The sequence below is a fragment of the Zerene cesonia genome, chromosome 7 (assembly GCF_012273895.1).
Source record: "Zerene cesonia ecotype Mississippi chromosome 7, Zerene_cesonia_1.1, whole genome shotgun sequence".
NCBI classification, from domain to species: Eukaryota; Metazoa; Arthropoda; class Insecta; order Lepidoptera; family Pieridae; genus Zerene; species Zerene cesonia.
In genome coordinates, this window is record NC_052108.1 from 7,392,047 (window position 1) to 7,418,254 (window position 26,208).

The 26,208-nt window shown below is 32.2% G+C and overlaps 5 protein-coding genes across 7 annotated transcripts; 2 read left to right on the forward strand and 3 right to left on the reverse strand.

The window, feature by feature from the left end:
- Window positions 1-557: 557 nt before the first annotated feature.
- LOC119828171 (large subunit GTPase 1 homolog) lies at window positions 558-7,310 on the reverse strand. The gene is made up of 10 exons (XM_038350269.1): window positions 7,093-7,310; window positions 6,795-7,018; window positions 6,421-6,642; window positions 6,069-6,189; window positions 5,206-5,766; window positions 4,875-5,027; window positions 4,541-4,679; window positions 3,771-3,970; window positions 2,562-2,650; window positions 558-769 (listed from the first exon to the last, which is right to left on the reverse strand). The coding sequence occupies exons 1-10, from the start codon at window positions 7,186-7,188 to the stop codon at window positions 646-648; spliced, it is 1,929 nt and encodes a 642-aa protein (XP_038206197.1). The 5' UTR covers window positions 7,189-7,310; the 3' UTR covers window positions 558-645.
- Window positions 7,311-7,717: 407 nt separating this feature from the next.
- On the forward strand, window positions 7,718-15,412 carry LOC119840683 (trimethylguanosine synthase). 2 transcript variants are annotated; one of them, XM_038367386.1, is made up of 11 exons: window positions 7,718-8,005; window positions 8,251-8,395; window positions 8,571-9,934; window positions 10,059-10,325; window positions 11,036-11,240; window positions 11,325-11,586; window positions 12,352-12,493; window positions 12,744-12,904; window positions 13,423-13,598; window positions 13,804-13,926; window positions 14,452-15,412. In XM_038367386.1, the coding sequence occupies exons 1-11, from the start codon at window positions 7,866-7,868 to the stop codon at window positions 14,545-14,547; spliced, it is 3,081 nt and encodes a 1,026-aa protein (XP_038223314.1). In that variant the 5' UTR covers window positions 7,718-7,865; the 3' UTR covers window positions 14,548-15,412. The 2 variants fall into 2 exon arrangements, with proteins under 2 accessions (XP_038223314.1, XP_038223315.1); XM_038367387.1 differs by having other exon boundaries at window positions 11,331-11,586.
- Window positions 15,413-16,513: 1,101 nt separating this feature from the next.
- Window positions 16,514-17,572, reverse strand: LOC119840685 (small nuclear ribonucleoprotein F). The gene is made up of 3 exons (XM_038367388.1): window positions 17,448-17,572; window positions 17,176-17,363; window positions 16,514-16,901 (listed from the first exon to the last, which is right to left on the reverse strand). Exons 2-3 carry the CDS (start codon window positions 17,348-17,350, stop codon window positions 16,810-16,812), a joined length of 267 nt encoding a protein of 88 aa, XP_038223316.1. The 5' UTR covers window positions 17,351-17,363; window positions 17,448-17,572; the 3' UTR covers window positions 16,514-16,809.
- Window positions 17,573-18,511: 939 nt separating this feature from the next.
- On the forward strand, window positions 18,512-23,263 carry LOC119840640 (SUMO-activating enzyme subunit 2). Its single transcript, XM_038367324.1, has 7 exons — window positions 18,512-18,788; window positions 18,862-19,016; window positions 19,481-19,628; window positions 20,155-20,649; window positions 20,949-21,120; window positions 21,493-21,660; window positions 21,890-23,263. The coding sequence occupies exons 1-7, from the start codon at window positions 18,645-18,647 to the stop codon at window positions 22,429-22,431; spliced, it is 1,824 nt and encodes a 607-aa protein (XP_038223252.1). The 5' UTR covers window positions 18,512-18,644; the 3' UTR covers window positions 22,432-23,263.
- Window positions 23,264-24,218: 955 nt separating this feature from the next.
- Window positions 24,219-25,598, reverse strand: LOC119840641 (phosducin-like protein). 2 transcript variants are annotated; one of them, XM_038367325.1, is made up of 2 exons: window positions 25,446-25,598; window positions 24,219-25,267 (listed from the first exon to the last, which is right to left on the reverse strand). In XM_038367325.1, exon 2 carries the CDS (start codon window positions 25,263-25,265, stop codon window positions 24,462-24,464), a length of 804 nt encoding a protein of 267 aa, XP_038223253.1. In that variant the 5' UTR covers window positions 25,266-25,267; window positions 25,446-25,598; the 3' UTR covers window positions 24,219-24,461. The 2 variants fall into 2 exon arrangements, with proteins under 2 accessions (XP_038223253.1, XP_038223254.1); XM_038367326.1 differs by having other exon boundaries at window positions 25,356-25,598.
- Between the last annotated feature and the right edge of the window lie 610 nt (window positions 25,599-26,208).

A 26,208-nucleotide genomic window follows, 5' to 3' on the forward strand; every position in this document is an offset into this window, starting at 1 on the left:
ATAACATTCGTTTTTAAAATTATTATAGTACTGCTTATTAAATACTTTTTTTTTTAAATTTAAGTACATTAAAATATTTATAACAGAAAATTACTAAACTTTTCTATCTTAACTAATATTATAGCGAAAAAAAGTGTTTTGGTATGTATTTTTACAATGATTTCTCCAAAACTACTGGGCCACTTTCCAAAATTCTTTTACCATTAGAAAGCTACATCTTCACTGAGCCACATAGGCGATATATATACAACGAGCGAAGACGGGGCGGACCGATAGTTGGATATAAAAATGAGGTAATAAGGACAATTCCCTTCACCAAAACGAATTCAAGTCTGGCAGCAGCTATTTAAATTTGGCGCCACGCCCCCAAACGGTTCTGCGTGCCCAAAGCGTTGACGCAACACGCTCTAATTTATTAAACTGGCAAAGATTTATAACTCTTAAGTCTCAATTTTATAAGCAATTGTTTTGAGTAAAATATAATCCTTCCTACGTAAGGCAATAATTTTCGCGCAGCTCTAACTGCCAAAACAATATTAAAATGTAAAGAAAATATCGCTTTCAATATATTTTATTTTTACTTGTTATATACAGATACAACACGGATACATTTTTATGGGTGATATTTATAATCTGTATCGAATATTAATGTTCATCCAAATGCGAATATAAACGTCTCAATTTTTCTCTCTTATTTTTATTGGCGTGCCGTTTTTCTTGCTTCCAGGGCTTGTCGAGCAGATTGCTGGTGGTCCGTGTTCCAGTAATTCTGAAAAAATACGCACATATTACATGCAATTCTCAATCCAGCACCTGGCAACAATAAGCGATAACAGTCAACTTTATTGCACTATAAGTCACTCTAACGCATTGAGTGAGGAATGCTAATACCATTATATGAATCATCACTTTAGATGCCTTTGAACATTCCTCTAGGTATTAATCGTTTGCAAACATTGAATTCATATAAAAACGATCATTTTATTTCAAAATTGTGATTATATATCAAATTTATACCATTTTCTAACATATCTTTTATCTCATTCAAGTCTACTGCCTACATACCGCAGAATGTGCACATAATAATCCGCAAGATGAAAGAGACAGCGTTAAATATTATCAATTATATTTAAGGGGAACCTAAATAAACTTTTGAAATGGTCACCCTGGACCGGAGCCAAGCGTTAATTCATAAAATTTAACTAGTTTACGAGGAGACGGAGGGTTAACGATCGTGAAAATTGCTCAAAAGCATATTCGTGCGCAATAATTCGTCCAGTTCTAGAAATGTCCAGAGTTCCAGCAGATTCCAGAGTTACCTACTGCAGTCGCTGTCGATTTAAACGCGCTTTTTGATATATGCAATTATCTACTCTCTTGGTTAACTCAAATGAGCATAAATAAAAGATAGAAACATAGATCACTAAAGGTTTTTACAATGCATAGAATAGTTTATAGATAAAACATCACATTTAATGTATTTTTCCTATTTTATTTTTCAGTCTACAAGCAGTTCATCTTGATTATTCCCAAGGTAACACAACTGAACATAGCGATTAGTTAGCATTAAAATTTAACTTCTAGCGAACTCTAAACGAATTTCACCAAAAATTTTCCGTTAACAACCAATACTTATTTAATCCGGCAACCGAATTCTTCAGATCACTATTTGTTTAGATATAGCTAAAACTTGTAAACTCTGCAACGCATTTAGATTGAAAAACACTAACCACGTGTTTTTAAAATAAACAACTTCAAGACTCACATATTCTTTTGATACTTGCGCATCTTTCAAACATACATTATTCTCAATGTTGTTTCGTGAGAGAAATGCGTCCATTTCGGAAACTTTTGCATCGCTTTAAAATATATTTCTCGCTTACGTATCTCGTCACAAATAGGACATGAGTAAGTTAAACGAATTGGGTTTATGGGACTACTCATCGTTATTTGCCGGTAATGTAAAAACTATTTTCTTCAAAAAGAGCGTTTCTAACAGAAGTCTCTACTAATAGTATAATGCTGACGCATTTGTTTCAACAAATCTTAGAAACTACTTGAACGGACTTAAAAAAAATACACCATGCATATGTATGTTGATCCCTGACTCGTGAGCACTATAAATAGCTCATACACAATACATGTATCACGGGGCGAAGACGGGGCGGATAGCTAGTTTCTTATTATTCTCCATTTGGGTTATATTACAATTCTATTTCAGATTTATGTAATCGACGAACTTTAAAAAAAAAATACTAGGCATATATATACTCTTATTAAATGGTAATTTACATTTGTACAAAATGTTCTATTGGGTTCTGAATTTTTTTATTGTATATATAAAGAGAAAGTTAGTAATCATTTGTATCTGTTATAAATTAAAAAACATACGGTACGTTTAAAAAAAAGGTGTCTTCATAAAATTGAAAAATACAGTTCTAATTCGAAATCTCTACAATATAAAAGATATCTCAATGTAACGCTAAAGTAAAAAAACGTATGTATTTAATAATTATATACGTTGGTAGGTAAATTTGTTATCAATTTTTTTTATGACTTACCCCAAAATAGGTTTCCCTTTGACTTGTGGCGCGCTTTTCTGCATGGCGAAGAATGCGTTGTCAATTTCAGAAGATTTGTTCAACCAACCCTGTGCATTATTGAAAAAGTTAATTTATTGAAATACTATATAAACTACTATTAGCACATTAAATATTATAAATGTGAAAGTTTGTTTGGATGTTTGTCCGTCAATCACGCTGAGACTAATTCAAGGATTTTGATAAAACTTGGTATACAGACGGGGTATGAGCTGGGTGATAGGACACTTTTTTATCTCGATTAAACGCTCCCTTGGGATAAAGCAGGAATGTTGGTATCCGGGCGGAGCCGGGAGGAGCGTCTAGTTAGTACATATAGTGTGTAGTCGTTATATAGTGAGCAAAACTTATTTAGTGAAAATAAATACGTCAGAACGTACAAAAATCATTGACGGTAGGAGAAAGACTCTATGTTTAAGAAGTGGATTGTACAGTTAGTAAATGCATGGACCTTTTGGTTTTTTATGTTGAGCTTATAAAAGTACTAATATTATAAATGCGAAAGTTTGTAAGGATGAGTGTGTGTTTGTTGCTCTCTCACGCAAAAACTACTGAACCGATTGCTATGAAATTTGGTTAGTAGACAGCGGGACAACTGGAATAACATATAGGCAACTTTTTATCCCGATATTCCTAGGGGACATGGACTTACGCGGGTGAAACCGCGGGGCGCAGCTAGTAGTTGGATATAGTAGGATAGGAAGTAAGTACTATATGAAGTATGAAGTGTGACTAGCAGGATAGTAGGATAGGATTAATTTCATATATAAAGCAGCGAAATTTAACACTTAAGATCATGTACTATGTATAAGGATAATAACTGTTAAAGTATTGAAAACCTTGCAATAATGTATTGGTTCGAGCCAGTAATTAATAAACTCGCCTTAAACATACCTCAAATTGTCTTTTCTTTTATTAAACTCGCCTCAATCATATCTTTAACTATAATCTTTAAATTTTTCTTCGATTACACACTTCAAGAGTTCTAGCCTTTTACACTATGGGTTTCGATATTATAAAGCTGAAGAGCTTGTTTGTTTATTTGTTTGAATGCATCTCAGGAACTACTGTTCCGTTTTGAAAAATTTGATTGAAGAAGGCTTTAGGCTATATATGTACCACGGACTACGCCGGGGCGGACCGCTTGTTATTATAGCATAAATTACTCACCTCAACAGCTCTAGCCTCTCTCGGAGTAGGTTTCCTCATCTCATTCCTCTTGTCCTCAATCAACGTCTCAACAGATGCCGGTTGGAAGCCAGGCGGCAATTGTTCCCAGTGCAGGCGGCCACTTGCCGCGTCTTTCAGCAATAGCCTGGCCGATCTGGACTGGTCCGGCTGACCCGCTGCCGTCATGAAGCCTCTGTTGACTGGGGATAGAGAAGAAAAGAGAAAAAAGAGTGATTAGAGGAGTTACGGAACAATATTTAACAATATCATCCCCTTTCGAGACATATTCTATCCTACTAATATTATAAATGCGAAAGTTTGTGAGGATGGATGTACACGTCTTTCACGCAAAAACTACTGAACCGATTGTAATGAAATTTGGTACGTAGATAGCTGGAATAACACATAGACAACTTTTTATCCCGATATTCCTACGGGATACAAACTTACGCGGGAAAAGCCGCGGGGCGCAGCTAGCTTTCTTAATTCTAAAGAACAAAGCAGTTGTGTTTTTGTGCCTTCTGTGGACAGTTAGATTTTTGGAATACACAAATCAAGAGCTAGTATAATAAACCATCAAATCAAACAAGCACACACATTACAACGACAAGGAAATAAATATTTATGTAGAAGAGGAGAGCAATGCAGCATAATATTTGAATTATCTTGACTAAATATTTAATTTTTATCATAAATTGAGGCAATGTTAGAAATGTGTTTATTGTTTTATGAATCAAACAAATACACAAATTATTTAATATAAAACTCACAAGCGTGTGCAGTTAGGATCATCTTATATTCAAGATCAGTAGCATCATTTTCTGGCAAAAGCAGTCCGTATTTCTCTTCGAATGTGTGTCTACTGACCAATTGACAGAGGCGCGCCATTGCCGCGTCATGAGCACGCATCTATAAGAAAAAATTAGAAATATACATCGATGTGAAAATATTTAGTTCAAATTAACAAAAAAGTCTAAATAATCTTATGTTTACTTGTAGCTTGAAAGATTAAATCTTTTAAGCTTCTGAATAGAGAAATACTTATCATAATAACCATCATCATTATATAAACCTTTATCTCAGGAGATTCATCACTATACAAACCTGGTCAATTGGTAACACAGCTGTCAGAAATAAATCAGGAGCCACAGCATATGCTGGCAGCACTAGGCCGGGACAGTCTAACAACTCTATATCATCATCTAGGATTAGTGATTGTATGTGCCTTGTGTGCCCCGGCATTGAACTCACACTAACCTGAAAAAAATATACAATTATTCCTTTAATTCATTGGGTATAAAGTTAACGACAATCTTATTAAAATGATTGCTTCAATAGAATATCCTGCAAAGATAATCAAGTAAAAATTAACCTTTTGTGAGTTAAAGATAAGATAGATATTTGAATATACAGTGATATAAGTTAAAAAACTCACTTTTTTAGTCTGCATTAACACATTGACAGTACTAGATTTTCCCACATTAGGATAACCAATCATGCCCACTGTCAATCTGGGAGGATTCTTCAATTTGTCCACTTTAATCCCCTTCAAAACTTCAACTAACTTATCCCTCCCAAATATTTCATGTGAATTGCAAACTTTGCTGATACTCTCGGCACTATCTTCACTGCTACAACTTTCTAGATTATTATTTTCAACTGTTTTCACTTCAAGGGACTCTATAGGCTTCCCTAATCTTAAATTTTCTAGAACTTTTTCTAGTGCTATTTGAATTGCGTCTAATTTATTAGCTGTGCTTGTAACTGCCTCATTAATAATTCCTAAATGTTTTTTGAATGTTTCTATGTCATCTTCTGTTTGTTTTATTTCATCTGGTTTTATTTTTTCATCAGACACATCATCATGATCATCATCATCATCAGATATTGATTCTGTGCCAGAGTCAATATTAGTATCTGTTTGTTCTATTTTCTCTTCTGATATTTTCCTTTCTTTTGTAGTTTTTGCTGCAGAGAAAAATATTATGGATATGTTCTGAAATTGAAAATTAATTATTACTTTTCTGAAAAATATCAAGTTTTACATAATATGTAATATTACTGATAAATTACCCTTACTTATGTTTTATTTACTATAATAGTGTGGCAAGAGACAAGAAATTATCTCAATGAAACTCACTAGTTTAATATAATTTTTAGTCATCAATATCTAAATCCATTGTGATGCCTGGTAGATAGCAATCTATGACTGCCTTTTGCTTTTTTAATATGAAACATAGTTTAACGTAATAATACACAAGTTGTAAGCAAATAAATTAAATAAAAAAAAAATTTAACCTCTTTTGTGAAGTATTCAGCCCAACATTTTCGAACATATTCTGTAGTCAAATCTGCTTTATTTAATAAAAGAATAATCTTACAATGTTGTTCAGTTGCATACTTTTCTAGATCTAAACATCTGAAAAAGTAAGAAGAGTTATTATTTTTATAACTGTTTTGTCTTTGTTTGTTAAATGGAATGTTTTTTTCTTGCCATAAGTTGTGTTTCATATTCGATTAAATGCATTATATTAATTAAAAAATATCAACATCACTTGTGCAAAATGCTAATAAGTCTAGATGAACAAACTCACTCAAATTATTAATTATTTGCAATTTTTGCAGAACAGGACAATTTATTCAGTTATACCTGAAAAGCAATGGATTCCTTGCATCCAACAAAAGCAGTACCACATCAGATTTCTCCAGTGTCCTCCACAATTGTTTCCATAACTCTATATTCCGTTCATACGGTGTGACAGCTGCTCCAAGCTTTGCCTGCAATTCGTTGAGGTGACGCCTCCAGTCCAGGAAGGAGTCTTTCTCCCTGTTTATTTGTTCTTCGGGTGTAATACCTGGTCGCCATGGTGGTCTAAAATTAAATTTAAAAATATGGTTGATATAATACAATTTGTATTATTTGAAACTAAAGCATACTCTTTTCAGTAATTGATTTTGAGTGTAAATAGTATAGACTACCTTTCATAGTCAATTTGTTTTAATAGTGCAAGTGTGCAAACAAACCTTCTTGGTACTGTTAATGGCTCATCAAAATCAGGTTGTGAAGTTTGCAGTTCCACAGCACTCGGTGCGGACTTGACATATTTCACATTGAGCTTCTCTGCGATAAATTCTCGATTAGCTAATTCCGCTGTTGACAAGAATTCTTGTAGAGAAGATTCTGCTGTGACTGATTGCAAGTTGAGCCTACCCCATTCGTATCCATCATTAACTTCTGTTGTGTGCAACTATGAAGACCAAAATTATAATTAATTTAGGTGTCCTTATGAAGAAACTTTAAATTAAGCATAATAATACACACCATAGTATTATCTTCTACATGACGTCGATGTCGATTTTTAGAAAATCTGTCTTTGATCAAAGAACGTCCAAGGGAATCTTTATTTTTCTTCCCCATTTTGGAAAGTTTGTGTGTGTTTTTCTTTCTTTTTTTATTGTAATTAAGGTTATTTGGTTTACAAATAAACGTGCAAATTTGCGCACCTGTTCTATGACGTTACTGACAATTGACAAATGACATTTACCGGATGACCACCATGCGAACGCCATGCACCATATTATGACAGTATGACGTTTTGATTATTTTACAAAAACAAATAAGTTTGAAACGTAGATATTCTCTGTCTAAGGTTTGCAACGACTTCTGAAGCGAAGCACAAAATTGCGTCAATGCCTTCTCTGAATGAGAAAGAAGAAGACATGAAAGCTAACCGTTATATGAAGCTAATACATAAGGTTAAAAGCAAATATAAATAAATATAATTTATAAATATAATTTACCCCCCAAAATATTTGTTGCTGTTGTCATAAGTTCCCGCCCAGTGTATATGTATCGTCTATGATTCCCAACAGAATTAATGACAGAATATTATTTCATTTGACATTTTATTTCACATATTTGACATTAAGTTGAATATTTGACATATGAGTTATTGATATCTGGATTCGGTTTATGTTACTATGGATTTTCGTTAAATAGATTTAGGAAAATAATTTATTTTCTTATTCAACTTATATATTTGCAGCACCAAAATATATTAAGTGCTTTTTAATTACCTTTACGTTTAAGTGATAATGTCCGGTTATTATGACTATCACCGATGGGAACCTTTGGCCGAATTTAACTTTAATATCGGTGATCAATTCGAAAATCCTGAAGAATCAGACGAAGAAAATAATTACGTTTATTGTTTATGTAGTCGTGTATTTATCAGGTATTACTTATTATAGATTCATATACATAATCGATATTCTCAACAATATTTTTTGATATATTTTAAGTAAATACTTACATATACTACTATACCACGAACTAAACTTCATTCAATTTGGAAATCACCTTCTTCACCATTGTTTCATAAAATAAAATTTAAAACTGACAAATAAATAGTGTTTGGTGTAATTTTTAACTCACTTACTACCTATCTACCTATCTACTTATTTTTCCTAAAATATACAGGGATGGCATGAAAACATATTTTGTTGAAAAGGAATATGGGAGTGAAAGTGATGCAGATTTTATTCAGGGATCCCAATCACAGGAGTTTGAAGATCAATCCCATGTACATTTCTCAATTGATACATCATATAAAGTTAAATATGAGGTAAGCAATCTTTGAAATTGTTCAAATGGTGACATGAAATTCTATGTTGAAATTATATCTTAAAATTAACTATGTATCAATAATTAGTGAATACCTACTAAGCAAGAAGCTATTAGGCTGATATTTTTATCAAGGTAATTTTCTATTTTAATTTTAAATAAACCATTCATTGCAGAAAGATGAAAACGCCAGCTGCTATTGTAGTGCATCCCACACAGACAACTACTGTTCTACTGATGAACATGATCCAGCTCAAATTCATAGCTTTCACACTAACACCATACAGCCTAGTGACAGTGGGGCTGACCTCACTTATCAGGACTACAATTCTGTTTACACATCAACTGATAGAATGGAAAAAATGGATGAAGATTCCCCAATTCAAACAAACAATACTACAGAAGATTATCTATCTGAGGATACATGGGAAAAGTTTTGGGCTGTCAATGGAGAAAGAATTATCTGGGCTTCTTGGATTTACAAATACAGTGACTATATTAATCCAGCATATTTAAATGATGGTGAATTGCCAGTTGACGATAATAATATGATGAAGCAAAATTCAGTAGAGCCAATAAGTACAGATGTTACTGATTCCAAACAAAAATTATCTGATAATGTCAGAGAGAGGAAATTCTCATATGATTCAAAAGTAAATCCATATAAAAGGGGATCAAAGAATGATGATTTAAGTGACAAAAGTAACAAGAAGAGTAACACAAACACTGGTAAACAAGAAAATGATGATGCATGGTTGTCTGTAAGTAGTAGAAGGAGATCTTGTTCTGAACATGATAGAATTGTCAGCCCTAGGACTGTAGAAGGAACCGATTCGTTAACAAATGTGACAAAGATTACTATATCCAGCTGTGATGTCACATCAAGCCATGTAACATCAGAGTCATCACCAACAGATGATTATAGTGTAACATCATCAACATCTGAAGATCAATTTAATGATCAAACTAAAATAACCAATGCAGAAGAGAATAATGAACAGACACCAGCAGAAGAAATGGATCCTGAACAGTATTGGCAGTTCTTGTGGAAGAAACACTTTGGCGAAATTTATGCACTACATTATGCTAAGTATATTGAATGTCATAATGCTAATAAAATTGAAGAGAAATATGAGAACGGAGAGTTGGCTATAGATAAGAAAACAGAAGACATAAAATCTTTAGACATTGATTGTGAGAACAGTGAAGGGAATTCACAGGAATTGCCATCAGTTATTGAAGTAAGAACTCAAATGGATCAAGTAAAGTTGGAAGATAGTGTGACTAAACCAAAAAAGCGCACTAAGAAATCAAATAAAATCATTCACTCTGTTGGGGCCTTATTGCATAATTTGTTACAAGAACAAAAAGATGATACAAGTGGCTCTTTAGATAGTGAAATTTGCATAGCCAATACAAATATAACTGATACAATAATGAACAAAGTAACTGATATAAGAGAAGAAAATGGTCCAGATGATGCCCAAACTAATCAGGAGAATGAAGAAACATGTAATAAAAAAGTTGGGAAATTTAAAAGGCAAGTATAATTTATACTAGTTATAAAGTTATGATTATAATATTATTCAATTATGTAGATACATAAATTGATTAAATGAAAGGTTACAATATGACATGGCATTTAATATGTAAATTCATTGCAGATATAACAATCGTCAAATACATTCAGTTGGTGCATTGCTACAAAATTTAGTAAATGAAAAGGAAAAATATAAAGATGAAAATCCAGTTGACGGTGACAACAACCAAAACGAGAACTCAAAAAATGATAAAAATGTTAGCTCAGGAAATGTTACAAGTAGTGTAAGTGATACAAATAATCGGCATAGTGAGAAAAACAGTTACAATAATTCTTATGATGATGGTGATGATGAGCCACCAGAAGAAAAACCAGTTACACTAAAAAGAAGGTAAACACATAATACCATTATCTACATAACTTTTTTTCAGCATCAAATGGTGTGAAATTATTATTATTTAAAAACTAGATGGGGCCCGCAAATTCATTGAATGTGAACAACTGAAGGCTTTCAAAAAAATTATGTTTAAGAAATAATACTTTTCTTCCCAAAGTTCCACAGATATTGTTGATTTCAACATCATATGTTGATAGGAACTGCCCTACAGACTAAACAATTTTTGCTACAACATAATTCCTTTCTATGATATATTGCAGCTAGGCTCTTGGAGTTCCTCACAGGGAGTTCGATGTCTTCTATCAGATTGAAAAATGATTGTTAAGACCTTATTTTTATACATGTTATATTGTAGCTGGTCCTTTGGAATTCCGTGTTACCTGTTTCAGATCTTCATATTTATACTCTCAGTATGAATTGCTCATATAAGATTTTTGTTATGCCACAATTTTTACATATCTTATAGTTAAAACAATGTTTGTCTATATTAAATACTCAAAGCGATAAATGTATTGATTTTGATAAAAGTTTGATAGATTTAGTAAAATGTGGATTGTAAAGTACTGTCCAATTTGAATAATCTTATGGTTTACAATTTTGATCTTGGCATGGTTTCAAGATCATGCCAAGATCTATTGTGATTGTTTGTCTTGATTAGTACCTTTTATGGTACAATCCTACAGATCATAATTTTTTGCTTGCAGCCATGAAATTGATTTAGAAGAATTAACAGCGGACAAGATAAACTCTACTTTTCAAACAATGGGATTCAGTTTTGACTCTGATCAAATGCCGCAAGGTGAGCTTGTGTTTAGGCGACGATTGCGGAAACTACGATTACCAAGGTATAAGAAGACGCCTAAGAAAATATATTTCGATGATGACGGGAATCCTTATAGTTCAGACCAGGTACTGATTAATTATAAAGCCTTTTAAGTTTTTTTTTAACCTTTTCCTTTGTTAATTGGTATTTTAATAAATATATACGTGAAGTTTCAGGACAAAGTTCAGGAAGAAAGAGACTTACAAACCGAAGATGAAGGTCCTGAAATTCAATTGGATAATGAAAAACAAAAAGTCAGTGATACCATTGATGACACTAAGGATATAGATGTCAAAGATGATATAAATGAAGAATTAAATGATGTTGTTACTAATGAAGAGAGTTTGAGAGAGAGAAATTATGGAAATGTGAATGATACACAGGAATTAGATGGCGATAAAGAGGGCAGTGATGATGTTGTTGAAAGCAGCAGTGAGTTATTTTCTGTATATATACAATAAATTTAATTGATTATTTTACTTCCACTTTGAGTCAATGGTTTCGCACTCGCGGTCAAAGGAAATTCCCGTAGAATGAAGGACAAACTGACAAACTATCAAACACAACGAAACACATCACATTTGTATTATTAGAAAGGATATGTAGGATATGGTTGAGCCATAGGAAGTGGAACACCAGTTAGTTAATAAACTTATTAATTAAATAATTCAAATCAGATACAATACGGAAGTATGTTGCATTTAGTAAAAAAAATTATAAATATTTATATATTAGGCGTATAAATGAGAATGTTACAAAAACAGATAATTACTTTGGTCATTAAATAATTTGTATTTTGAAATTTTTTATTTATATATACATACTAGCTGCACCCGGCAAACGCTGCTCTGCCATACACTTATCATTGAGTGGTATATGTAATAGATGTTGGCCGATTCTCAGACCTAACCGATATGCACACAAAATTTCATGACAATCGGTCCAGCCGTATCCTACGTAATCCTACTCCTACTAATATTATAAATGCGAAAGTTTGTAAGTATGTGTTTGTTGCTCTTTCACGCAAAAACTACTGAACCGATTGCAATGAAATTTGGTATGTAGATGGCTGGACAACTGGAGTAACATAAAGGCTACTTTTTATCCCGATATTCCTACGGGATACGGACTTAAGCGGGTGAAACCGCGGGGCGCAGCTAGTTTTATATATACATATATATTTTATTAAACATTCAGATCAAACGAAACGCCGCAAACGTCAAAAGCGTCACTCGAAGCAAGACGTAGAGGAATGCAACGCGGCGCACATACCGGAGGAGCTACGTGGGGATCCGAAAATGATGAAATATTGGAAGAAACGACACTCCTTGTTCCACAGGTATTTATATATTTATATTATAGATTAATCCAAATCTATACTAATATTATAAAGCTGAAGAGTTCGTTTGTTTTAACGCGCTAATCTCAGGAATTGCTGGTACGTTTTGAAAAATTATTTCCGATTTAGATAGCTCATTTATTGAGGATAAATTACATGTGTACTACGAGCGAAGTCGGGGCGGACCGCTAGTGTTTTATAATTGCAAACAATAACTATCATACAAATGAAATTACCCAAAAATGAACAGATTCGACGAGGGCATAAAGCTAGACCGCGAGAGTTGGTTCAGTGTGACCCCACAGAACGTGGCCTGGCACATCGCTAACAAGTACTCGTACGACGTCGTGTTGGACGCGTTCTGCGGCGCCGGCGGGAACACTATACAGTTCGCTCACACTTGCCATAAAGGTGGGTATCATCTATATATGTAAAAATTAATCCCTAATTCCCTTGGTCACGTCATAAAGTGTGTGTGGTGACGACTGGACCGATTATAAAAAAATTATTTCATCATTGGAAAGCTCCAATTACACTTAGTGACATGCTAGTATTTGTATATAATCAAGTTATTGCATTAACTTTTTAAACAATATTTTCATATATCAATAGTCAGTTTGATTGATAATAGAATGTGTTCAGAATAACTGGCTAATCTGTGAAGCTGAATGAAACCTAAGTGATGAACCTAAATGATTATAATTGAAAAGTAACCACTTAAATAAAATAATAAAAAATATAAGTTTTTATTTGGATTGATTGTATTTGAGTGGGTACTCGTGATAGATACTGTTGACTTTTTTTTAACGAATTTAAAAGAGCTTTAGCTACCAGAAATCCATCCACATCACAACACTGTTTGTTTCTATCATACTCCTGAGCATAATTTTTTTTCAGAGTCGTCATAATTTAAATGTGTATTTTTACAGTTATCGCCATAGATATAGATCCACTTAAAATAGAAATGGCAAAACACAACGCCCAAGTGTATGGTGTCGCAGATAAAATAGAATTTATCGTTGGCGATTTCTTTGAAATGGCGCCAAATTTGAACGCGGATATGGTTTTCCTGAGTCCGCCATGGGGTGGCCCTAATTATTCTGATGTAAGTATTGCTTTTTTTTAATACAAAATTTCGTGTTTTTTCCTTTAAATGAATAATGGAATTATTCTGTTACACAAAAAATATTTGTACACAACAAACAACAGCTTTCAAAACTGACACAGGATTATTTTGTGTTCTTTTCAATTAAAGGTGAAATGATATATTTATTTTACTTTGAGTCACAACTAAGTTTTGTCATTTACAGAATTCGGAGTATGATATAGAGACGATGTTGATACCAAAGCCGGCCTCCGAACTCATGCGAATAGCACGAAAGATTAGCTCCAACGTAACATTATATCTACCTAGGAACTCAAAAACAGATCAGGTACACATCTTTCTATTATGTATGTATTTTTTATCACATTAGATATGCCTGTATTTCAAGCTACCTCAATCAATATAAAATACTTTAAAATAGTTCCTCAAAGATCAGTATAATTAAAGACAAATATTTAGATTAATCGATAAGTCGGGGTTCGCGCGTGCAGGAAATAAATTGATTTTGCAATTTATCTGCATGTGGATATCACCACTGCTTAAAACGGTGAAGATCCAGAAGTCCAAGGATCAAGAGTTCGACGGCATGTGACATATGCCAACCTGAACTTGGCCAGCGTGGTGGATTATGGCCTGAAGCCTCATAGGAGGCCTGTGTCCCAGCAGTGGGAACATATATGGGCTTACGTTACAAGCAATCATTACATCTTAAACACAAAATTATGAATATTTTATATTAACCTCCTCACAGTACAATGGCATACTAAAAAACCATTTTACATAATGCAGTAAAATGTGTTAGGTATATAATATTCTATAGTGTACCTAGATAAATATAAGCCATTTTTTTTAGATTCTTGCGATAGCTCAAGAGGCCGGCAGGACGGTTGAAATTGAACAAAGCTTCCTTGATAGAAGATTTGTTGCTATCACAGCATACTTCTATTAAGTGTTGATGTCATAGAATGAAATGTCTAGTGCTGATTTATAAAAACGGAGAAGTTAGTGAAAGGACATTACACAAAGCGAGATAGCATGACCTTAGTAAAAAACTAGAAATATTATTTTCTGACCAATTCAATTGTAGTGAACAAATAGCAAGTGGAAATGAGACTTCTGAATTTATAAATGCTATATTTTATGATGGATGATTATCTTATATTTCTTAAGCAGAGGAATTAGAAGCATAGAAGTATTATAGATATAATTGTTTTTCAAGAAAGAGAAAGAAGATTTCGGATCCCTAAATAAATGGAAGCAAAGCATATTGGTCACTTACTCAAATAGCATACTGTAATCTTCTATCTCTTTCCTACTTCGGACTTTTTAATTTCCTGCTATATATATTTCCTACTCTGTCTATAACACCTCTATGATTAGAATGTTTATGTCAATGATAATAATAGATATTAGTACTTCAATTGTTTTGATACCTTCCTAACTGTGTTGTAAGTAGCTTTATTCATTCTGCACTTGCAAGATATCTTAGATTTATATGCTTCAGTGTGATATAAGCATGTTTTCATCTTGCTACATATTTTAAAAATATACAGGAGTCATTGTTAACTATTGTTCAGCAACGATTAATCAATAAAGCAATTGAATGAACAGTTCAAAAATAGTAATTATAATCATACAACTTTATTTTGTTTTTAAATTTGTTGTTACCATGCACAAAGGTAATATGTATGTGTTACATCAATTAATTGATATTTATATCGTTTAAGAGATTTAGTGTTCATTCTCTACTTGCATTTAATATTTCTAATTGTATTTTGCTTACATTTTATCGAATTATATACAAACTTAAGAGTGTTTATTTACGACAATAAGTTATGAGTGTAAAGTTTGAATTGTAAATTTAGTTGATTTCAAAGCACAAGTTTTCCTTGTCTCTCAGACAAACTGTTCATATATCTACTTAAATTACAAATTGTAATTTTTCTTTAATGGTACAGTTATAATTATACAAAAATTATAATTATGGAATATAATTCTTCATTTCATATTTGAAAAATAGAACATAAAAAGTTGTATGTACCTATACTTTTTTTGATAACAATTGAAATTTCAATAATCAAATGTGTCTATAGAACAGTATGAAATTTAAAATTATTTCCTTAATAGAATACCTACTTCTTTTAACATATCTTGTTGTTAACAGTTTACAATTATTGTGAATGAACAAATTTTATGTATACAAAGATACATGTAATCTGGTGTTGCATTTTTACTATTAGATTAGTAAGTTTCAATGTGATGTAAGCAATACTTCAGAATCTAATAAATATAATTATAAAAGATTTGCATTTCTTATAGAAGAAATATAATAAATGTGTAGAATGTAAAATATAGATTTACTTTAATATTTTATGGTATTTACTTTTTACTGTATTATTTTATTGAAAAATTACCCAGAAGTTTCATTAATGCAAACACAAGTATAAATTGGGTATATAACAAGTATAAAGGGGTTTTTTTTTAGGTCTTATTGACTAGGGTAACTGTCCAAACAGCTCTGACATGTAGCATTTTAAGTTTTTATTAATTGTACATTGAAAAACAATAAGTAGGCATTATTTCATAAAGAATACTGAGAAAGTTTTTAACTAAATCTGATTGTGTAGTCAGAGGATAAAAAACATTTTTCTATAATTTCCAAATTAAAGTTTGTAATAGTATAAATAACTAAACACATTTCAAAATATTAATTAGCGGTCTTAATAATTGTGATCTCCCTATATTTTTGTTGAAAAGTAAATAGAATTTATTACATGTATGACTTGAAGAGATGTTTTATTGAAAATGTTAATCCGGTTTCCTTGTATAGATTTTATACAATTAATGAAATAATTATTTTTGAACTTACATATATCAACACTGCATCATTTTACTACAGTAAAAATAAGTACACATTTATTTTGTCAATTACTTTTAATTCTTAACTTTAGTGTAAAATCACGTTCATCCCTTAAAAATAATTAAATCTAACTTATAATTACTTACAGAACTCTTTGAATAAACATCAGTATTTTATTTCATCAAAAAATTAATTTTCCTGATACACTTGTTTTTTTTTTAATTTACTTACTATGGTGATCAATTTGGAATTACTTTTGTTATAAAAATATTATGTAGGAAAATTACACTGAAAAATTTGAATACAATTTATATCTTTATTCCTTAATTTGCATCATTTGTTAGTCTTTTACTATTCTTTCATTTCCCCTTCTTCATCCTCTTCTTCAGCTCCTCTGACATATAAAACATTGTTACATCTGATTAGAACTTCTCCAAGGTTACCTGTAAGTGTGAAAAGGCGGCAATTAAAAATAAAAATCAAAGAAAGTAATAATTTTCAATATTTTTATTAAACAAATGCGCGACTACTTTCTATTTAAATTATTTTCTGTCGAATGCCTGGTAAACATTATTATATTAGATGTTGAGTCGAGTTGTTTTGTCGAGTCTTTTAATGTAAAGTATAAGGAACGTGTCCTTGTTATAAAACTGGGATATTTATTTTTACTAAAATGTATCAACCAGAAGGAGCTATAATATGGAAACATAACCTAACCTGTACAAGAACCATCGATGATTTCTTCTGTGTTAGCAAGTTGTAAATTCATGTACCCATCAGCAGACACTAGCAGGCCTTTGTACTCGTGTCCCCACTTTAATTTTACAAGCACAGCTTTTCCAGTAAGGCTATTTAGGAAAGGTTTGGGATTGATTGGCATAGCCGCCGCCATTTTTTATTATTTGCTGTAATATCAATAAAAACGATGTTAGTGCTCACTTGATAATGAATACAATACATCCCTCGATATATAATTGAAATTTACTTACGTTTTTCTAAGTAAAAGTATAAAAATTTAAGATTAATTCGCCGGGTATCGTCAACGTGACGGACGCCAAAATCCAAATTATTATTTTTTCTATATAGTCTATGCCCATTGATCTCTGCTCAAGCCACAGAGAATATATACATATACTTACCTTAACTGTGTCACTCTTTTCTTAATCTTAATTTATTTATTTAATTTAATAGCTTTAAACAGGGTGTTCTGTTAAAAAAAAAGAATGAGTACTTAGATGAAGAATGAATATGCACATTACATATCTAATACAATTTTAATATTATCAAAGGATATTAGCGTTTATTACACTACACTATATTTAGAAGCAAATTTATAGAGTCTTCTGATCATACTATTTTAGAATCAGATAATGGACATTTCAAAATATTGTGCTGCTTATAAAAGTCAAGCATATAATTATTCAAAGAAGGTAAGTCATAAGTAACTAAATCTGATTAAACCTACCAAAATATCTAATTAGGAACCATAAGTAGGCTTTAAAATGATTCAGTCAGTCAGAAACTACTCTGGCTTCTAAATTTACGCTTACTTATTTAATGCGATTGCACACTTTTCTAAACTCAGTGACGACTAAATTAAGTGTAGTGTAATAAACGCATTAGTAAATAAGATCTATATTTCTCAAACTCTAACTCAAGCTTTGTTATATCGTCGTCTATGTCGTCTCGTACATTGTTACTAAGCGTATTCTAGTAATTATTATTTTCTACAAACCTGGGGCGAGAAATAATAAGCAAACAATAAATATACAAAAAGGGAATAGAATAAATTTCTTTGCAGACATATCCTTCTTTACGAGAATAAAAAAATATAAATCCTACTAACACCTCCACGTTTCCACGGACATTCGATACACTTCAACAGTATGTGCGAAGACAGTTCAACTGACTCAGTTGGGAATATTTGAAGGCGGCCTTTGTCCAGTAGTGGAAGTCTTATTGTGAATAACATAGACAATTCCTATGCGGCTAACGTCATAATATGTAATTTTCATTGGGGCAACACCTCGATTCGCGAAATCGCGACGACGCCGTCGCCGGACGCCGACTTTGACAGGCGCTGTTTCATATTAAAAAGCTGTCTGCTTATATTATTTTAATTCATTTTTAATTAAAGTAGGCGATATTGCACCATTGTTTAAAAGTAAAATTATAATTCACACAACATGGTTGCTAGAGTAGCAGGTGTTTTTGATGAGAAATTAACAGAAGCCATCGCTAATTCGAAAGTTTTAGTAGTCGGCGCCGGTGGTATAGGTTGTGAAATTCTGAAGAACCTTGTACTGACTGGCTTCCCAAACATTGAGATTGTATGTAATGTGATTAATTACTGATGTTATGCTTTTATTTGACTCTGTTTTAATTATTATTTATTGTTTACAGATTGACCTTGATACCATCGACGTAAGCAATTTAAATCGTCAGTTTCTCTTCCATAAAGAACATGTTGGAAAATCCAAGGCACAAGTAGCAAAGGATAGCGCACTAAGTTTTAATCCCAACGTGAATATTGTTGCCCACCATGATAGCGTTATCAGGTATAGTAAGAAAAATTAAGTCACATAACATTAGATTAGGCTACAGACTAGTTTAGATTATATTTTTGCTGTACAGTTATGTATATCAGATACCTACATTATCCAAATAACACCCATTATTGTATATACTTCCAGTGCCTTTTCCTTTGTTTCACATCCAATGATACAAAAAAGGAAATTCATAGTTCTATTCCATTTTTTTGATCGTGTTACTAACTCCTAGGGTTTTCTTCTCTATATGATTCTTTTTTAGTTTGGTAGGGAATTATTGTCTTGATCTTATTATAGGATTCGGTGTTGTACCTCTCCCGACCTAAGGTTCTCATGATCTTTTTGTTAGAAAATTATTATTTAATTTATTTAATCTTTCTTGTAACTAATAGTTTTTATGTACCAATCAAAAATGATATTAATTGAAACAATAAAATCAAATATTTTTAATGCAAATATACACAATCTTTCAGCAATGACTATGGGGTCAGCTATTTCAAACAGTTCAACATTGTGATGAATGCATTGGATAACCGTGTGGCTCGTAATCATGTGAACAGGATGTGCTTGGCTGCAAATGTTCCGCTCGTTGAAACTGGCACTGCGGGATATGCTGGACAGGTATATCATTGTTGTGAGAGTAGTATAATATTGTAACTTTATTATCATCATCATCATCATATATGACTATGACTATGGGAATATGGGCCTCCATAGGGCATTCAGGCCATAATCTACCACATTTGTGGTTTGGAAAATGTCACATGGTGCTAACGTACGATTCTGTGACATGCTGGTTTATTTACAATGTTTTATTCAATGTTTTGATAATGTATGTATTAATATGATATTAACCATATAATTACACGCAGAATAATTAAAATATTATACTTATTTCTTACACACTCGTCTGGTATACAACCATCACCTTTTCTATTGATATCTGAGCAGCACGTACAGAACCACCATTGGTCTCATACTATAACTATAAGTTTTAGCTTAATATCATTGCATATTTAATTTTTGCATCAACAAATCACAGCTATTTCCATTTTTGTTGACATATTATACAAAAATATGCCTTTACTATTATTTGTTTCATTAATGTGTTACAATAAAATAGTTCTAGCAATTTATGATATTTCAGGTAGAACTAATCAAAAAGGGATTGACACAATGCTACGAATGCCAACCAAAGGCACCACAAAAGAGTTTCCCAGGGTGCACAATTCGAAACACACCATCTGAGCCCATTCACTGCATCGTATGGGCGAAACATCTATTCAACCAGTTATTTGGTGAAGAAGACCCTGATCAAGATGTAAGTCCTGATACAGCTGACCCTGAAGCTGCAGGCGATGCAGGATCCTCAGCATTAAATGCAAAAGAAACTGAATCTGGCAATGTTGAAAGGAAAAGCACTAGAATGTGGGCTGCGGAAACAAATTACGATCCAGAAAAACTGTTCACAAAACTCTTTGGTGATGACATCAAATATCTTCTGTCAATGGAGAATTTGTGGAAGAAAAGGCGTCCACCTACTCCATTATCTTGGGACAATTTGCCGGGAAAAGACAATCCGCCGGCGAAACACTCTGGCTTGCCAGATCAGAGAGTGTGGTCTGTGCATGAGTGTGCACAGGTAAGCTTGATTTATTATTGAGTTATTACTGTAATTTGACAATAATGTATTGAGGTGTTTTGTTTCTTCCCTAAATAATGATATAATTTTATCATTGCATCTGCAAAAAACTTTGTTTATTAAGGTAAAAGATAAATCTTTGTTATTAATTATGAATGTCATTGACTTGGCACTTACAAACTCCTGAGTTTTCAACACTTCCTATAATTTAATAGTTTATATATCTGATTTACAATTGCAAGACTGGAGTATAATTAGAAAAATTCCAGTGTTTAAAATTTTATCTTACCATCACTTAGGTATTGGCAGCCAGCTGCAAAGAATTACAAGCTGATTTAAAGAGCAGGCCAGATGGAGACCATTTAGTTTGGGACAAGGATGAAAAAAGTGCAATGGACTTTGTAACTGCGTGTGCTAACATTCGCGCGCACATCTTCAATATTCCATTGAAGTCCCGTTTCGAAATCAAATGTAAGTTTTCTTGGAATTTCAAAGTTACCTTGTTTCTTTTTGAATGAAAGTTGAATAGTTTTACTTTCAATGCTGTATGTGTGTTACATACAGCATGGAAAGTAAAATCAAGTGCCCACATTTGTATAATGTATTAATAATTATTATTTCAAACCCCCTTCAAATTCTCAGAACTGGACCAAATTTTAATTGGACACCAGCTTTCAAATAAAAACAGTAAATAACTGGTTCACACAGTAAAAAAGTTATGACGAACACAAAAATATAGTTGAATTGATAACCTTCTCGTTTTTTTAAAGTCGGTCGAAATGACAATAATATTGAATGTTCTGAAACCAAAATTTGTTATTAACAATATCAATTTGTATACAGCAATGGCGGGTAACATCATACCAGCTATAGCAACAGCAAACGCAATCGTCGCGGGCCTCGCCGTTATTCGCGCGCAAGCGATACTCAAGGGTGACATAGAGACCTGTACTAGTGTGTACTTGAGACCTAAAGTCAATCACCGCGGCCAACTGTTTGTGCCGGAGAGGAGTAAGTGAAAATTATATATTTTATTGATTTTGTAACTTATTAACACTTAGGAAATTAATAAATTATGTTATAAAAAATTTTTTACTTATTAATTTATATCATAAAGACAATACAATTGAAAATGGACTTGATATTTAGTATTCTAACCTTTTTCTTGACAATAAATTTAATAAAAAGTTCACATTATTATATTACTTGTATGTGTTTTACTAGTTATTTCAATTTTCAGCATTGACGGCTCCCAATCCCAAATGCTATGTGTGCGCTCCGAAACCTGAAGTAGCCCTTGCCTGCAATCTCAAACAGTTGACACTCAAAGATCTTAATACTGCTCTCAAGGAAGGTCTCAACATGCAGGCTCCCGACGCAGCTGTCGAGGGCAAAGGCCTAGTCGTTCTATCATCAGAACCAGGTGAAACAGATCAAAATAATGATAAAACATTAGAAGAAATAGGATTGAGCGATGGCTGCGCTCTACTGGTTGACGATTTCCTTCAGAACTACGAAGTGAGGGTTCGCCTACAACAAGAGGACGAAGAGAAATCATGGCGCCTCGTCACAGAATTAGACGCACCAATGCCAGCACCAAAAGAAGATAAGCCCACAAATGGTGCAAATGGATCAAATGATCCCAAACCTGGTCCATCTCGTCCCAAGGATGATAGTGACAGTGATATGGAGATTATTGAAGAGGATGAAGGCGTTGAAACAGTGAAACCTCCTAAACGTAGGCGTACCGAAATGTCAGATGAAATTGTGGAACTCTGTTAGCTGTACTATAGTAATTTAGTTTTGGCAATTGGCATGCAAGTATATGTCATTACTGTATGAAAACACGAAGGAACAAATCGTAATTCGTCATAATGTCAAATAACTAGAAACTGTTTATACTTGTTTGTGGTTATGATAAATGCCTATTATGTATTGGTTCAATGGTATACATATTCATAAATTGTGTAATATTATCTAGTTGTTTGACGTTATTTTGGTATGAAGCTCATCTAAGAAAGTTAACATTTCCCCAAAAATAGATTGTTCCTAGATTCGCTATCCACGCCATGTAAGTTTGAAAAATTTATGAAACTAAGTATTTTAGTTTTAATTCATCGCATAGATAACCGAAAATGAAATCAGACTCTATTAAACATTCTATTGGCAATAAAAAATTTTGAACAATGCCGGGAAAATGCGAATATCTTCATATAGATGTGGTTTGGCTCTAGTAGTAGAATATGTATGTAACATTGTAGGCTTTGCATATCAAGGCACGAGCCTGATAAACATTAAAAACAAGTTAACATGAATTACCTTGTTATAAGCAAGATTCATAGTCTCCAGTTTTGTAATTTTGAAAGTTTACTTAAATTTTCTATCCATTTTCATAATAGTAGAATTTTAAGACTTCAATTTAAAAATTGAATATTTTTCATAGGAAAACGTAAGGGACAAGTATCCCTGTATTTTTAAAGAAATCTCTTTTATTTAATATAATACATAAAACCACAGGAGGTTCATTAATAAAAGTGTAATATTGTTAAGAACAACATTGTCTAAGATTATTTATATTGTAAGAATTTTTTTCTCTTAAATAAAACATTGAAACGCATGGTTTATTAATTTATTAAATCCTTATTTACAATTAATACTGAGGTTTATAAAATGCATTAATGTTACGGAATAACCGAGACAATTATCAACTTTCACAAGAATAAAAATTCAATTCTGTAGTTTATTGTTAGGAATTAAAGAGTAATTAACATTTCCAGAATGTAGGTTGATGCGTGAAATAGCATCGTTATTTTATATACATCAAGTAAAAGTGAATAACCTTATAGTAATTTCATCTAGGTATAAAAAAAATTCATCACCTCTATCGTTACTGTAATTTGAGGTATAAATGTAACTTACTCTATTCACAGACATCTTTTAAAATAAGGATTTGATAAGAAAGCAATGATAATATGTGTTTATTACAATAAAAAAGACAAACACAGTTTACTGTTTAAATTACTTCTTTCATTAGACTAATGAGTCTAGTGTTTGAAAATGAAGGGAGATAAAAACCATTAGATACCAAATGTAGGTTTTCTTTAGATAGTTATTCACTTATTCTGCACTATAGCCAAGATAGTAAAATATAATAATGAGACATTTTGAAAGAATAATATTAAACTGGATAAGTTAGGTACTGAACCTAATTACTTTTAATGCATCCTTTCAATGAAAGTCTTTCATGGATAGCATAAATAAACAATTTTAAGTTTAATTAAATTTTTTAAGTGTGGAAATTCTGTTCACAAACATAGAATCATTTAATTATTATAACAATTTTGTAGATTAGAAAGTCTAAACATACAAGCAACATTCTGTAAAAATTAAATCAAATGATTATATGCATGATATAAGATTTGAAATTTTCACCAATCCTATTAAACAATATTTACGGTGGGTTTAGATGAACACAACTATTACTTAAGTATAATCCAATTTTTATGTGATAATTTTTTGTTTTCTCTGCTTTGTAATATCAAATGTGTATGTAATTAATTTAACTTAACTTCATAATACATGCATTTTTGAACACATAATATCGTTATTCAGTACAAAATTTAAACCTTTAAAATACATCCAAAATAATAATAAAAAAAAGATAAATTTGCTTAGATGAGTAAATAAAAAAAAACAATGTATTAACACATTCCTTACATCTATCACACTCATAGGAAAAGTAAACTACTTTTCACTTACACAAAAGTTTGCATCTATTAAGAGCACATTTATACTATGTCTATAACTAATGTCTACTTTTCAGGCAGCATACCATATTCTATAAGAAATTTCTCAACATCTGGAGCAAAGAAATCATTCCCCAATTCAGTAGCTAACTGAACAAAGTTTCCTATTATTTGTCCAGCCTTGTATACCAAAAGCGCTGGAACTCCATCAACTCTGAAATGTCGACTTAAGCCTGTTATATCAGCTGCAATACGGCAGAACTTTATCGCTGGATAATCTGAAGCTAGGATGTTCAAACACCCATCCATTGTCTCACATGCTCTGTTTTTATTGCTGTAGATGTGTATAATGACAGCAACTTTAGGGTCTTCTTTATCTATAGAGTTCAAAAATTCATCTTGGCTGTTCAGTGTTTGTACAGACCCAAACTTAGGTGCCTTTTGAAGTTGAGCCATAAGTTCTTGCATTCTTTGCTGTTGATACTTCATGAGAAATCCTTCATCAATAAGCTCATTCAATTCATCTTCAATTTCATCTATTTCTTTTTCTTTCTCTTCTTCTCTCTGTGTTTTAACAGATAATGTAAGCTTCTTAGCCAGTGCTATGCGTTCTTTTTCTAGCTCCTTTCGGTTTTCAGCTTCTAACTGTTTGAATCTACGCCAATCCTCTAACACCCCTTTAGGGCCTGTGTTGCTAGCAGAACCAGTCCAACTATTAACTGGAGGAGGCTCCGCAGCTGTAGCAGATGTCTTTATTGCTTTATCCTCGTCTCCACTTGCATTACCTTCGTCTTCCGAACCTTCATCTTCACTACTACTGCAATAATTATGCAGTTTTTCACCAAGAATTTTATCTTCCAAAGTGGCCATATCTGAAATTAAATAAAACATCGTTAAACAAAAAACAATTGTAACTTTCAATGATCAATAAAATAAAGTCAGTCTCATTAAACTAATTACCTTAATAATGTTTGTCAAATACGTGAATGAGATAAATAGAATGTTTTTATTTTGGGCAAGAAGAAATAAAGTACAAAATTTTCTACAGACCGCTTTATAGCTTCCAAGTGGCAGGTTAAATCGTTAACAGTTAACTCGGTTCGCTTTCACAATCACAAATAGTAATTGTTTTATGTTTACACTTTCTTTGATGCCTATAATGAGAATCTGGGAATGCGGGCAGCGGGGTTAGGGGGCTTGCTTGGGTTTGGCAGTTGGTAGTTTGTATTCTACGTCAATGTCAAATTATAGACGTTTGACACTTAATTTTTTCTAAAATTATACTTTTTGTAAAACAAATACGAGTTTCTTGAACATGTGTATTAATTTTGTTACAAAAACTAAGCTATTTTTTTATACCGTGTTATGTTTGACACATTTAAACTGTGTGTGTTAAATTGCAAAAATATATATATAAAAATATATAAAACCTTATATTTAAAATTAATCCATACAGTAATATGTACGAGGTAAAAAGTAAATTACTCATAGCGATGGAAAAAGAATAGCAGAAAAGATCTCTAACTGAAATACGGATACAATACGATTATTGCAGATTCGAGCATTCTGCTCGAACATTCTCTTACGTTTGTAAATATTATTATACATGAGATTACAGGAGACAAAGTATAAAGTTAAATAATATGACGTCAAAAAAAAATCGGCTGTTAACCTGTAGGTACGCAAACTTAGCCATTAATCAAATAGATTGCCTGAAAGAGAATGCTCCTGAACAATAAGGCCGCCTTTTATTAAATATGTGCCGGCATGTTAAGAATAAATAAATAGGAATGTTTTTTTTTTATTCTGACAG

Bases quoted from the DNA above. Each gene is read 5' to 3' on its own strand.
- LOC119840683 (XM_038367386.1), top strand. From the start codon at position 7,866: ATGTCCGGTTATTATGACTATCACCGATGGGAACCTTTGGCCGAATTT. The intron at 10,326-11,035 runs GTAAACACATAA...TTTTGCTTGCAG, and splicing joins CCAGTTACACTAAAAAGAAG to CCATGAAATTGATTTAGAAG. The intron at 11,241-11,324 runs GTACTGATTAAT...ATATACGTGAAG, and splicing joins ATCCTTATAGTTCAGACCAG to TTTCAGGACAAAGTTCAGGA.
- LOC119840641 (XM_038367325.1), bottom strand. From the start codon at position 25,265: ATGGCCACTTTGGAAGATAAAATTCTTGGTGAAAAACTGCATAATTAT.
- LOC119840640 (XM_038367324.1), top strand. From the start codon at position 18,645: ATGGTTGCTAGAGTAGCAGGTGTTTTTGATGAGAAATTAACAGAAGCC. The intron at 20,650-20,948 runs GTAAGCTTGATT...ACCATCACTTAG, and splicing joins CTGTGCATGAGTGTGCACAG to GTATTGGCAGCCAGCTGCAA. The intron at 21,121-21,492 runs GTAAGTTTTCTT...ATTTGTATACAG, and splicing joins GTCCCGTTTCGAAATCAAAT to CAATGGCGGGTAACATCATA.
- LOC119840685 (XM_038367388.1), bottom strand. From the start codon at position 17,350: ATGGCGGCGGCTATGCCAATCAATCCCAAACCTTTCCTAAATAGCCTT. The intron at 16,902-17,175 runs GTTAGGTTATGT...TCACACTTACAG, and splicing joins CATCGATGGTTCTTGTACAG to GTAACCTTGGAGAAGTTCTA.
- LOC119828171 (XM_038350269.1), bottom strand. From the start codon at position 7,188: ATGGGGAAGAAAAATAAAGATTCCCTTGGACGTTCTTTGATCAAAGAC. The intron at 7,019-7,092 runs GTGTGTATTATT...TGGTCTTCATAG, and splicing joins ATGTAGAAGATAATACTATG to TTGCACACAACAGAAGTTAA. The intron at 3,971-4,540 runs GTGAGTTTTATA...CTCTATCCCCAG, and splicing joins GATCCTAACTGCACACGCTT to TCAACAGAGGCTTCATGACG.